At 43.1% G+C, this 14,843-nt stretch overlaps 1 protein-coding gene across 1 annotated transcript in view; it reads left to right on the top strand.

The window, feature by feature from the left end:
* The window catches only part of LOC138301807 (xenotropic and polytropic retrovirus receptor 1 homolog), a 151,645-nt gene extending 137,316 nt beyond the window's left edge, over nt 1-14,329 (top strand). Inside the window, exons 11-12 of the mRNA XM_069242307.1 lie at nt 279-415; nt 13,991-14,329. Of these exons, the coding sequence (XP_069098408.1) occupies nt 279-415; nt 13,991-14,204 (351 nt within the window). The 3' untranslated portion in view covers nt 14,205-14,329. The remainder of the gene's footprint in view (nt 1-278; nt 416-13,990) is intronic.
* The last annotated feature ends 514 nt before the right edge of the window (nt 14,330-14,843 follow it).

The following is a 14,843-nucleotide window of genomic DNA, read 5'->3' as shown; positions in this document are numbered from 1 at the left end:
ATAGCTGAATTCAAGCTTAAAACAAGCACTTGATACACCTACAACTGTTGAGCCTTCAAGGGGATAACAAGCACTTCAGGCTACTAAGAAGTATTGAAGGTCCTGGTGCACGAAGGCAGAGCACAGGCCTGCATCTTGCTGGAAGCAGATGTCAGTACATTCAGCACACAGAAGTAAGTAATCTAATTGAATTTCTAAACTGTGATAATGACTGCAGCAGGGCCAGGGACATTGATGGCATGTTCCTGCTCTTTCTCAATCACTCTTTCTTCTCACAGGTCTATTACTACTTTGCCATATTGGGCGATGTCTTACTGCGCATCACCTGGGTCATCAATATTTTTTTGTCACAAGACAGACACTCCGCGGCTGTGGAATTGACAACCTGCACGTTTACAGCTTTGGAAGTCTTCAGGTAAAAATTGCTATCTAAAAGAATATTTCTAGACATGCATAAAATGCAAGATGTAGTTGGATATTCCAGTAATGGCATTAATTGCCCTCCTCCAAGTGCAATCCTCCTACATGGGGCAAGAACCTGAACACAAGCTTGCAGCTTACATGTGGCCTAACGAGACACAGCCTTAATAACCTCACAAGAAATATCCGTAGCCTTTTCTGATTTGTCTCATCTTTGGCAATGACTTGAATCAAGGATATGAGAATTCTAATGAACATAAAGCTTATTGGCAGTGTCTCCATCCAAGATATTGTGACGAACCAGTGTTTATTAAGGAACAGAAACATATTGATAGACTATGCTCAATTAAGTTTCCTCATACCAAATAGGACTTTCTGACGAGGAGTTCTAAGAAAGACCTGCCCTTTGGACATCCCTACACAAGTGCAATTGAGGGTAGGTCTTGGTCACGTCCGTGCTTCCATTTACCTAGAACAGAAAACCTGGCAGAGCCTCATTCAATTTACAAAGAATCATGCTACATTGTATCCAGCAAGCAACACAATAGACAACATACCCTACCCCTGTAGCCCTCTTCTTGCTGGTCGGTTTGCAATAACTTTGAGGGGTGATCCATTTGTGGGCTTAGTCACCTCCTACAAATTGTCTATCCCAACTGGTGGAATCAAGTCTCTTAAATGATATTCCACACATGGTGGTTGCTAGAGCCCAGTTCATTGATCCAATTCAATTACAGACATTTGCTAGGGCCAGGCAGCAGTACACAACATGAAAAGGGTAACACAGAGTCATTAAGACTACGGTGAGCTGGGCCAGCCATATTGCTAGATGCCTCCAACAAATCAGCAGCAGCCTTATCTATCTAATGTACCGTATCTACATTTCCCCACCATGTTGGTGTTTTTTAGTCCCCAAAGTAGCTGATGTCTCCATTGCAGGAACTGCTTCTGAGACAAAAGACAAATAACGGGGGTTAATTCACTACACAAGATGGTGTGATCTGTCCATCACATGAAGGGGAAAGAGATGGCGTAGGAGGGGAGGCCATAAACCGGGCAACCCTTCACTTACTATGTACGCTGGCCCTTATCCCAGGGTAAGGTTTTCCATGTCTATTGGAGGCGGAGGAAGCAAGAGGTGGTCGGACAGGCTAGCCACCAGTGTTTGGATGACTTCCTTTACCACCTACTCCTAAATAAAGCCTTTGCTCTACAAGCTAAGTAACCAGGAAATTAAACTTAAAGGACATGCCCTGCTTAACCAAAACATGCCCTCTCTGATGAGGGACTGCAAAGGAGGTGCAAGTAAGGCTTAAAGGTTTGGGTGCATCACACACCTCTCCATCCTTCTGTACTCTTCTTTAATGGAATTTGGTGGAACTGCTCAAAATCGACTTTCCTTGAAATTTTTTAGAAATGAAATATTGAAGAATCTACATATGAAGATATCTAGCTCTGTCATGATTTTGCACTAACTAAGGTCTGCTCTCCTACTCGCCTGGAGTAAATATTTATCTATGTAACCTGTGATTCCCAGCACTGAAACCGTAATGTGACATTTTTGCTCCAGTATTCCTATTTTTAAAGGTGTCTGGCATGTTTTAGCATCAAACACTCCAGCTGTGAACATCACCAATAGCAGTACATTGCAGTTACATTGTAATAGGTTTAGAAATAACCACACTAGAAAGCTCCAAGCTTGATACCACTTTGTATGCAATCAACAAAGATGTAATTATGCGGATGGCTCTGTCATCGTTGCATGGCAAAATTTTGAGGACAGATATATTTTCCTACAAAAATGGTGTGACCTAAATATTGACTATCAAAGTATCTTGAAGGTAACTATAACTTGTGCCATAAAGTAACTATCATTTGCACCCTTACCATGCACAATATTGTCATCAATTATACCCTTTCAGAAGTTGTAGTGATGCTATCAATGATGTCATAGAACATGTCATAGGTGATGTAATATTGGAGGTAATTAGTTTTAGTTTTTTCAGAATGGGTGCCCCAGTGCCCACCTGGAGAACCCACATCACCAAAATTGTATGAGTCATAGGGGAAGCCCCGTGGCCTTGGCCGACTCCTCAGACAGCATCCATACAGGATGCTAGTGGGAACATGCATTTCTTTTCCAAAGTGGATGGTGGGTGCCTTGGTGCCCCCCAGAGGCATTTATAAGCCTTTATGTTATTGGGAACTGTGAGGGGAGTGCCTGGGATCCAGTTGTCCCTGCCAGTTCCCCTGGAGGGAGACAGATACCTTTTATGTCCCCCTGTGCCCACCAGGGTCAATCACAATCCACCTTTTGTTGTGGGCTGTGTGGGAACCCAAAGGCCCTAGCCCCTGTCAGCTCCCCAGCTAGCACCAAAAGTGGTGCAAGTGGGTTGCCAGCTCACAGACTTTGCTCCCACCCAGGCAGGAGCAACATTTTTACCTATGCTCAACTGGATGGGAGCAAAGTTGTATTCCCTGCCCAGGAAAGTGTGGGCCACCCTCCCCTTAATAATAATGTACCGGGGGACGGAGTGCCCAGGGCCTCTAGAAGGCTCGGGTCGGGGGCCTGGATGACCCCCTCCCCAAAAATAGGTATGTGCATTCCCCAGGCCATGGCCCACCCCTCTCTGGTGGGAGACCAAAACAGATTTTTTTAAATTGCTCCATGGATCCTCAGCGGTGATATATGCATACATTTCAAACCCTAATTTTGAAAAAAACGCTGAACGAATTTTCACTACATCACAAAAAGCCTACTTTCTGGCTCAAGATCTAGCTTTCTGCCAAATGTGGTGTAATTCTGTTCAGTAGTTTTTGCTGCATCACTGTTCAATTTTCCTCTAGAAAAAAGAATGGGGTAAATGCATTTTGGGACCACCCGTTTTTGCTGGTTGCCCATCACAGATCACCCTAAGTCTTTCAAGTAAGAAGCTGAGGTGGATGAGTTTTTATTTGCAACGTTTTGTGAAGATTAGTCAAATGATGCCAAAGCAGAGTTATTAGAAAAACAAAAAAACGTGGTCCTAACTATCACTTCCCTGTGGCAAGCGCCCTTGGGCCATACATATATATATATCCATCAGGGTGTGCATTTTGCTGCTTTTGCGTCCTTGTGTCAGGGGAGTGTCACTAGGGTGGATCAGTGTAAGACCCATATTTTTTTATACCGAGCCCAATATACTAGGATTGTTAGGCCAGGCTTTGCATAACCACATAATTGCTCTTTAAACAAGCTGCCGAGTTGAAGAAATATTTCTGTTGCTCCAAACATTCAACACCATTCTACATGCTGGTGAGCTGCACTGAACAGCACACATCCAATATGTTAAATGTTATAGAAATCGGCTAGGCATAGGACTTTGTACAGGATTATTTCCATTACAAAACCTGTGTTTGACATTGCAGACAGAAGTTTGAACCATGGTGCAAAGATTGTTCTTAGCGCTAGACAGACTGTGTGGTAGCAAAGGGGAAGAGAGCAGCAGGAGGTCATTTTTAGTAAATAAACCTCTGTGCTGTGCTGCTTACCTCCCCTTGTGCAATGCAGCCCAGCAACTTTTTTTAGGTGCACACATTGTGCTATAAATTAGTACATCTGCCCCTTATTGCTAAGAGTCAAACCCTCTCCAGGCAGTATCCTCAGATGTGGCTGCCTCCAGGCATTCAGGCATAGCAATCCATTTCAAGAACACAGGGGCATATTTAAAGCCCCTAGCACCACCGGAGCCCCACTTTTCATGAATCTCCAGTGGTGCTATGCCCTGCACCGTATTTACAAGGTGGCATTAAGCCACTTTTTGTGGCTTAACGCCACCTTGTAAATGCGGCCCCTTCACACGCAGCACTTTGCATGGAAGGGGCGTGCAGTGAGTGCTGCTGTGGGCATGCCACAGCAACACCCATTGCATTTTGACGCTGCCCCAATCGCCAAAATCTAACACCACCCCAAGGGTGGCATTAGAGTGGCATAATGAGGAGAAATGCTTTCATTTCACCTAATTTTTAGCTTTTTCCATGTGTGCTGTATTTTTCAGCACACTTAGAAGGAGCAAATTGCCATTAAAGATTGTTTTTTTGAGGAAGGTGTCCCTTCCTGCTCAAGAACAATCTCCCCCTCAACGTAGCCATCCTTGTACTATGGTGCAAGGGTGGTTGCGTTGGCATGCGGAAGCAAATTTTGTGCTGGGGGAATCACAGGGGTGCGCCGTATTATTGTAAATACAGTGCATCCCTGCGTTTTGTAAATGATGGTGCGCAACGCAGCCAAACTTGGTGCAGCGACACGCCTCGTCATTTTCACTTAAATCTGGGCCACAGTTTTTGTGCAGCTGCATACTTTGCCAGTAGGGGCTGCGGGGAGGAGCACGCACCACCACAGTGCAGCAGCTTTACTGACCCTTACTTTTTGTAACAGCATAACGACCCCACAAGTATTGATACAGATACATGCTGCACCGGCTAGCATATAACCATCAAGCCAATGGGGGGAATGTGGGTGCACATTATAACGCAAAATAGTGTGGCTCTGGCTATACCACCGAAGGTGCATCCTTTGAATACCTGTTATCTTCCACCATTAACCCTGGCAGGTTCACTCAATGACTGCTAACGGAGTTGGCATACATTCTGGGCCATATTTACAAACCCTTAGTGCAGCGCAGAAACTAGAGTTACTGTGATGTGTTGCATCAAAGAGAGATAGCAAAACATTGCACTATTTACAAAGATATGGCACTCCTCAGCTGATGCATTGTTGACTGCCTAGTGCCAACGTACACACCCTTGTACAATAGTGCTGCGTGTTTGTGTTCTGTCAATCAAAGCTTTTGAACTGGAAAGCTGTTCTTCCAGTACATAGTTTTATATATTTCCCTCTTTGCATAAGTGCTGTAGAGAGAAGTACACAGACAACATAGGGAAACTGGGGAGAAAAGGATATCTTCCTCCAACCTTATACCTGAATTGAGGAGGCATATATTTTTGGGGAAAATACCTGTTCACCTTTTTATGTTCGAGCGCGCAAGCCCTCTGGCCTGTTGTAATGTCTGTGTGTGCTTTTAACCACGCCCACTCTTGCTATTCGTTCTTTGTTGTGCTTGTTTTAAATGCTTCATCTTTATTTTTTTATTGGTGCATTTTGTGAAATGTCCCTCCTTTGTGTTCCGAGTTCCCTCCCAGGCGATTTCACATATGAACATTTTTTTTGACCAACACACTACGTCACACTTCCTCCGGTTACAGCCTGTGATGGCCCCTCCGCCTTTCACCCCAGCCGCGATCCTTTCTAGACATTCACACAAGGAGCCAATAACTTGTGCTCACGCTCATGGCGGCCATGGCGTTTGAATTGACTTGTTAAACATATAGGGCTTTGCGTCAAAAGCCATGGTTGGTTGTGGGACAGACCCTCAGCACTACTTCATGCTACTTTAGAAAGCTTTCTAGTGCAAAGTAGGGTTTGCATTGTAAAGTAAATCCCAACACAGCACTTTCTGCCAAGTTTGTGTCACTTTTGTGATGGAAACACTCGTAAATGGTTCCCATCAGTTCTACACAGTGATGCTTCCGTCCCTGAAAGCAGCTTGGGGACGTACAGAGGAAATACCCTCAGTTGCATTTAGCATGTCCCCCTCTACATGAGGTTGCAACCACTTGGGATTGCATGACTACCACATTTGTCCCTGATCAATTATCATATTAAGGAAGTGCCACATTCTCGGGTGTGCTCCCTTTAAGTTCTGCAAGGAGTGAATCATCCGAACCTTTATGGGAAGCACCCTCCGCGCTATGTAATACCGGCCTGAACTTTCAAAAGTGCCAGTTTCACCAAGCAGGGTACCCACAGCAAGTTCGTGGTTGATAGGATTAACACTCGATAATACACATACACATATTTCACTGAAAGGAAGTGATTTAAATGTATTTAGGTAGAGCATTTTTGACTGAAAATATACCCTTTGCCTTACTTGGTGATTTTAGTCGAAGCGTTTTGTTTGAATACACATGATTTGGAATGAGGCCAATCCTTGCCAAGCAATGAATGAATAAATTGCTGTTCTATCCCCACTCCTAGAATATTTCTGTCAAGGCGGTTAGTCCGAGTTCAACCAAAGTATTCTTCACAATAATGTAAATTATAAATATTGAGTTAAGTTTATAATCCTGTGGGCGCTTTAATAAGTCTTAATTGATATATTGCTATTCAAACTCCAGTTCTAGAAAGTTTTAGACACGGTTATTGTCACAGATCCATGCCAGAGAAGCTTTCACCATTACTGTTAATAAAATCTTAGCATTATTTATTATAACTGTGATGATGTTGATGTTTCTCTAAAAAGTTTTTTCTCAGCAAAAACATTCAACCGAACTATTTCCCAAGTTCTCTCTTTCAGTTTGAATTACTATCAATAGCTTTCTTCCAAAATGCTTTCCATTAAATTACTATCCTAAAAACAACAAAAAACGTAGTAATCACAACAATGCAACAAAGACGACAACAGAGCAAAACTTCCAAGCAGCCACGAGGGTTAATGAGACATCTTTCAATAAGCAAACACACAGAAGGACAGGGAGAAGTAAAATCAGGTGAGCTCACGAATGTTGTACTATCTTGCAAAACTAGTAACAGAAGTGCACAGAAGAAATAGCCAAAGAAAGCTCTTCATAAACAAGAAGCAGGATGCTGAAAATTCACTCAGTAAAGGAAGAAACTGAACAGGTTAAAAAGTGGAATGGACCAGTTGGGGGGATCCGACACTTAAAGGAAAACTTGGACAGTTTCCCTTTAAGTGGACCAAATTTGTAAGAAACATGGATCTTTGCCTGGATCCAGCTGGCAAAGAAATAGGCAAGTGGGAGACGGGAGATTCAGAGTATCCACATATTATGTAACGGGTAGGCAGGATCCGACACCCATTCAGATGGACATATATGAATTTACTACTAAGTGACCAAATCAAGCTACTCCGGTGCACAATGTTTTGCAGAGGCTATGAAAGATAGGGGCCAGATTTACTAAGGGTTTGCGTTGTCCCAGCATCACGCAGGTCGTCACAAAGCAACGTAAGTCCCTTAGTGGGATTTACAAAGCCACCTTGCATGGCTCTGTGTGGTTTAGTAAATACAAAGTTACGCAACCCTTGCGGTACCTGTCAGCAGGTAGGCATTCCATGGGTGGAGTATGGGCGTTCCCAAGCACCCACCCATGGATTTTGGCATGATCCTAGTTTTACAAAGAGTTGTAAACATGGGAATACGTCAAAATGGTATGCCTCCCAGACGTCACAAGGAGAAACATCTTCTTATCTCGATATCTATCTCAATACCTTCTTTTCTATGTGTGATGCAGTCCCCATCACGCACGGAAAAAGGAAAATACCAGTAAGGATTGTTTTCATGCAGGAAGGTTTTGGTTCCTGCACAAAAACATTCTTGCCTGAACGCAGGCAGCCTTGCACCGGTTTGGCACTAGGCAGCACAAAATGTGCCACCTCAAGGGGGCAGCAAAAATGTGGTGTATCTTTGTAAATATAGCGCATTTTTGATGCCTTCCTTTCACGTAACGCAGAGCAGCAAGATGCCTCGCTGCGCTGAATTTCATGAAATGATAAATATGGCCCTTCATGTCTCTCTCGAAGGCATAACATGTGACACTCTCTCATGATACCAGTGTGCTGGGGATTTGCGTCCCAGTGAGGCTTTAAAACTTTCTAGATTCAGAAACGGGCATGAGGTACTATGAGCCCATTCGCAAAACATGATGGCTAATTGGGCATCAACTTTTTGCAATCTGAATAGAATTTTGCCAATGTAACTATGTGATGTAGCTCAGTTCACAAAATACCAAATCAAAGCGGTGGAGGGTCACAAAACAACCTTCCTAATTAATATTTATTAGACAGGTCACAATTTGCAACCACCCCACCCCTCCACGTGATTAACTGCAGTCATGGGAATGGTGGCCTGTAATGGACAGCAGACCACCACTGCATTCCAAAACAGAAACATTTGTTAAAGCAACATTTGTTCTTTAAAGGAACCACTTCTGCTTTCTAATAAAAAGTTTTCTGTTTTGTAACCCTTCAATGGGAAAGGCAGTGGTACCTGGGCCACGACCTACTCCCCCCTAGGCTGCAACCATCATGCCCATGGGGTAAAGACTCCTTCCCCTTTGTAAATCAGTTACCACTCCAATTTGGGGGTTGGTTACTCATTAATGGTATACAATGGCAACTGCACAATTGAGGCTGTAAACCAATGATATGTTCCTTTCTAAATCGGAAATAGGAACGGGACGCCCCATTCACACCCATTCCTATTCTCGATTCAGAAAGGATTTCTAAAGTCCTTTTAATAGTCAGAGAGAATTTTCCATTAGAAATGCCCTCTAGTGGTTGCACACAATATGATTTTAAGAATCACAGGGTTTGCGATTGCAAAAAGGGTTTTGTAAATGAGACCCGGACCGTTTCCAAAATGGATGCATAAAACTATTTACATTGTAAAAGTTAACTAAATGCATCCCTTACACAGAATTGTATTTTGCTTCCTCTCCACGTTGATGGGTGTAAGAAATTGGAGTATTAGTTGAAGGGGTGTGAATCCACATCAAGTGATAATCACAATCCTTGTACAGGTGAAGAACTAAAGTCATGAAATGTACCTGTGCTTTACCCTCTGGTAGCTTGACACAAAGCAGTAAGGCTTAAATTAGAGACAATGTGTAAATATTTATGCAGTACTCAAACAGTAAAAGCGAAAACACAATACAAGAAAAATCCCATACCAATGTAGCAAAATACTAAGTAAAATGACACCCAAACAACAAAAATCCAACAAGTAGAACTGGAGATATGAACGTTTAAAGTTTGAATAATAAATAGCGCAAAAGGTACAAAGTGAAAACCACTGGTATCTGGTTCTGCTACACCAGGTCAAAGTCAAGAGCTAGGGCTGGCCATGATGGATTGCTGGTTGGATAGAGGGACCAACTTTGTCTCAGTGGAAAGTTTACCTTCTGCCTTAGAAACTTTTATGAAGAAAAAGTGGTCATTGACAAGTCATTGGTGGGCAAGCTGCAAGGTTGATCTGAGGTGGGGCTCAACCACAGCAGGCTGCTGAAGAGTGGAGTCCCAGTTCAGTCATCAATGAAGATGACAAAGCTCTGAGCAGTCGAAGTCTGTGCCCAAGAGGCCTTGACGTCGTTCAGATGCTGCTCGGTGTCAGTCCCAATGAAGTCCTCTAAGTTCAGACTTAAAAACATTTCTGGAAGTGAGATCTCCTGCAGCAAGGAAAACCTACAACTTGAGGCCAACCAGAAATTTGACATCAACAGCTGCAGCTTCAACGGTGACCTCAGCATCTTTCGGTTTCCAGGCAGAACATTGGCAAAAAGTTTCAAAGTCCCTTTTGGGGGACCGAGAAGTACATTCTAACACCAGCCAAAGACCCAACACCTGGGGCCACCACTTGGGGATTAGGGCCCACTCCAACAAAGGCCAGCAGCAGGGTCCAGGGTAGGTCCATTTGGAACTGGTCAGCTGGGCAGGTGCAGGGAGAAAGGCTTCTAGAAGCTACTTGTGTTCGAGTAGCTCAAACAGAAAGTCAGTGAACTGACCTTTGGAGTCACTTCTGGGGTCCTGGGTTCAAGGCAAGCAGGTCAAGTCTTGCTTCATTTTCCTCAGACAGCAGAACAAGCCTTCTTCTCATAGGTTCAAGAGTATTCTGAAGAAAGATCTATAGGGTTCGCATTTATGCAGAGTACCAAGCTGCTGTGGGTGGAGAGCAATCCTTTGTTCAGCCCCTAAACCAGTTCTGGTCAGTACCTCATCCCCCACTGGGTTTGGAGTGAGCCTTGATATAGAGACAAAGGGGAGGCAGACCTAGGATTGGGCTTCATCTTCCAGAAACAAGGTAGGCATCCTGTGCAGCTTGGGAGGGGCTGGACATAATCCCAGGCTATCCTGTCCAGGGAGGAGTCCTCCTCCTTAAAACCAGAGTGCTTTGTCTACTCTCTGCGATAAATACACATCTCACCACAGGGGAGCCATCGGGGGCAACTGACAGCTGGACACTGGCAAGAAAGCCTTAGGCAAGAAAACAACAACTTTCTAAAAGTGCCATTTCTAAAATAGTAATAAAAATCCAACCTATTGATTAGGTTGGATTTTACATTACTATTACAATGAGCCCTTGAAATAGTTTCCAAGTTATTTCCATGCTGGATTTAGCAATTATTTACAGTAATAGTGTAAACCAGTGTAAACATATAGGAGAGCCAGCTTTACCACAGTGAAAAACGATTTTGGAGGTTTTTCACTCCCAGGACATGTAAAAAGTTAAATATACACACCCTACTTTTTAATACCATGCATCCTAACCTAGTGGCTTTTAAGGCCTATCTTAGCGGTGATCATTATTAAAAAGGAATGTGTAGGCCTGGCATAAGGTTTATTTTGCAGGTCAATATGACAGTATCCTTGGCCGTTGTTGCTCCTTATTGACTTTATATATTATTATCCATGTGCCTAATAGTGCCTCCAGAGTCTTGGCTTATGTCACTTTCAAGGGGACTCAGTGCAGTAGTTTGTGCTTCATAACAGGTCCAAAAGGGACTGGGCATTTGTTGCTCCTGAGTAACCCCCTTATTGTCTTCTCTGGTCACTTAATGAAGCCTTCAGGGGTCATCTTTATGTCACTCTTGGGTTGAATATTATAGCAAGTTACTGTGGGCCTTCTAATATACATGAATGGTATCCTGAATGAATGAATTAATTAATCAAATGATTAATCCATAATTGCATGGATGGCACTTGGTAATTGGGTCTAACTCTTAGAGGCTTGGACTGAAAAAGACTTCCCTCCTAGTAAGGCTTTTTTTAAATGGAGAGCAATTATCCTAACACACCCAGGAGTTTATTTGGTAATTTAGGCCATGACAGCATGGGCACCAAAACCGTTTATTGCTAGATGGGCCAGACATAGGCCCATATTTATACTTTTTGACGCAAACCAGCGCCGGTTTGCATCAAAAAGTTTAACGCCGGCTAACGCCATTCCTACGCACCTTGCGGGCGCCTTATTTAAGGAATGACGTTAGCTGGCGCTGCGGACTGGTCTGAGTAAAAAAAAAAAATGACTCAAACCAGGCAGTGCCGGCATAGGGAAAATGTGGGTTGTGGTCAAAAAATGGTGCAAGTCAGGTTTGAGTAAAAAATCATGCCTCAAACCGGACTTGCGCCATTTTTTGACACACAACCCCCATTGAAATGACTCCTGTGTTAGCAAAGACAGGAGTCATGCCCCCTAGCCCAATGGCTATGCCCAGGGGACATCTGTCCCCTGGGCATGGTCATTGGGCATGGTGACATGTAGGGGGGCCCAAATTAGGCCCCCCTATGTCACTTTAAAAAAATTAAAATACTTACCCCAACTTACCCGTACTCACCTGGGATGGGTCCCCCCATCCATGGGTGTCCTCCAGGGGTGGGCGAGGGTGGCAAGGGGTGTCCCTGGGGGCAGGGAAAGGCACCTCTGGACTCCTTCCATGGCCAGAGACCATGGAAGTGAGCCCGCAGGTCCCTTAATGCCTGCGCTGACCCAGGCGTTAAAAAACGGCGCACATCAGGCTGTGTGCCGTTTTTTAAGGCCCGGCCTCTCCTGTGCGTCAAAATGACGCAGGAGTATACATAAGGCGCACAGGCGATAAAGTCATTTTTTGGGCAGGAACGCCTACTTTGCATGTCATTAACGCAAGGCAGTTTCCAGCATTCCCAAAAATGACTCACGCAGAGGAATTTTGACGTCCACGGGCTCGGGCGTCAAAGTTTAAATACGTTGCACGGTTTGCGCCGAATGTGTGTCAACATTCTTAATGCACATTCGGCGCAAACCGAGTATAAATATGCCCCTTAGAGCTTTAAAATATACTCTAGGCTCAAATGGAAGCCAGTCCAGTTTTATGCCAGGCTTCAGAAATATGCTCAATTAGCATATTCAAAGAACAAGCCTTAAGTTATGCTGCAATCTGTATCAGTTGAAACCAGAACAAAAAAGTTTTAAGCTCGCCCTGATAGCAAGTATTGACATAGATTATCCTGGAAAGAATAAATGATGCAATTACAATAGCCCAAAACAGAGACAAGATGACTCTAAGACTTTTCCAGGTGAGTTTTATTTGAAGCCTGCAGAAATTACAATGTCAGTTTGTGGCAAGGACCGTTTTTTGTCAATTTTTAGGCTTCTGTTTTTACCATACTATTCAGATTAGGAGGGGATCCCAAGTTAACAGTCCAGACACATGTTAAATTTCTATTTGGTCTACATTTATTTTTAACACGATTTTACTTGTCCAGGGTTGTACAGCAGCAAGGCAGGACTTAAGAAATTGCTGAATCTCTTCAGTAGTACGGTTGAAGCGAAAGAGCTGAGCATTATCAGCTTATGACATACAGTGCAGGCCAAAGGAAGGAACCAGAAGAATCAAAGGTCAAACATAAGTGGTATACAAAATCAGGGACAAATAGGGCCCTTGGACGCGAAGGGCATTTCATCTGATTTACTTTGGACCAGAAAGTTACAATTGATGATGAGTAACTTTGACATGTTAAAAATGAAGAAAACCAATGCCGCAGCAGACCATGATAGGCCTGTCTTTGCCAAACGGTCAAACTTGAAAGTATGATCAACCGTGGGAATAAATGCTGTAAATAGGTTGAAAAGCTTTAGACATGTCAAATGTCCACTTTCCAGACTCCACCTTAATTCACTCCCGACGGAGACCAGAGCAGTTTTGGTTCCCATCTGAGGCTGAAACCCAGTGTGAGCTACATTCAGTAGATTATTTTGTTCTAAGTGGCATGACAGCCACTTAGCAAGATACTTCTCGCCTATTTTTGAGATCAAAGGGAGGAGAGATATAGACCACTGTGTGTCAATACAGTCCACTCAAACACAGAGAAGTATCCGCATATACATTTCTTCTCACACTCTCCACAATGCTTCATGCTTAAGTGCAACAATGTCATCACAACATATTTAGATGGCATCTCCAGACTTCTGCTACTTCACCCATACCTAATCCCTAGGCCAAACTACTAGCAGCACCAATTTAAACAATACACATGAAAGCTTGCCCAGGAACCCAGTGCAAATGTGAACACTTCACAGCTTCATCAGGGGTATGCATACCAATACATTATGCAATACAGAAGAATAGTAGATAGTGCATGGTAATATCCAAATCATTTACTTGACACAACCACTTCCCTCTTAATGATGATCAATTTTGGCTTGAGTTAAAGGGGAAATAGAACAGTTTTGTTGATAGAGTCTCTATAAGTAGATTTGATGGTCCATGCGTAACTCTACCTCAGATGCTAAACTGGTATCATTAGTTTTTAACTAAAGATAGAGCAGACACATCAAGACCCATTGTTTAAATGTACAGTGCCAATTTTATGAGGGATCCACAGAGAGCGTTCCCTTAATTTAACAATATTTTAACTTTTCATTGTCTTGTGTATCAATTTTAGTAACTGGTTCCTTCTTCTCTTTTGTTCACAAGTAGACGATTCATCTGGAACTTCTTCCGACTGGAGAACGAGCATCTAAATAACTGTGGGCAGTTTAGAGCAGTGAGAGATATCTCCATAGCCCCGCTCCACATTGACAACCAGACAGCACTGGAGCAGATTATGGACCAGGAGGATGAAGTGAGGAATCATGGGAAAGGACAGGGTAGCAGGAGGAGAACCAAGTTCTCGTTGAAGCGACCTAGGTGATCCCAGATGGATATCAGACCATACAGTTTCATTACCACCTTAGGAACATTCAAGTGTATATTGTGATGACTTTGTTGTTAAATCTACATGAATTGCTGTCTGTTTTGCTCACTCACAGTTGTGCATATGGCTGAAAATTTACATCCTTATGGGTGAGGTAACTCCACAAATGGATTTTCTTCTAATTCCAGCACCCCTGCAGAATTTAGAGATGTTCCACTACCACCTGAATCAACTTCAGGCTGCGTTAAAGATTCAGAAACAGCTAAATTTCAAAATGGTCAGAAACATGTTACTTAAACTACCAACTACTCGCCAGATGTTGAGCCTCAATGAACTCCAGTAATTAATGAGAAAACAATCAGACAATTTCAGAAATATCATCAGAAAATAACCATGTGCTTCATTTGCTTTGCAAAAAAAGAAATCTCTGTAGACCAACAGATTTACAAGATGTTTGTCAGTGATGTGGGTTCTGTGTAATTTGGGAAGATCTCATGCTTGAAAGGTCAAAGCATGAAATTATTGTTAATGAAACAAATGTAATTGAAATTTCTTTTAAAAACGTATTTTCTGAAATCCTACAGGGCATGGATTTTCAACAAGACAGAATAGGACTATAAATTACCTTACTCAAAA

The sequence above is a fragment of the Pleurodeles waltl genome, chromosome 6 (genome assembly GCF_031143425.1).
Source record: "Pleurodeles waltl isolate 20211129_DDA chromosome 6, aPleWal1.hap1.20221129, whole genome shotgun sequence".
Taxonomy (NCBI): Eukaryota; Metazoa; Chordata; class Amphibia; order Caudata; family Salamandridae; genus Pleurodeles; species Pleurodeles waltl.
This window is presented reverse-complemented; position numbering and strand designations above follow the sequence as displayed.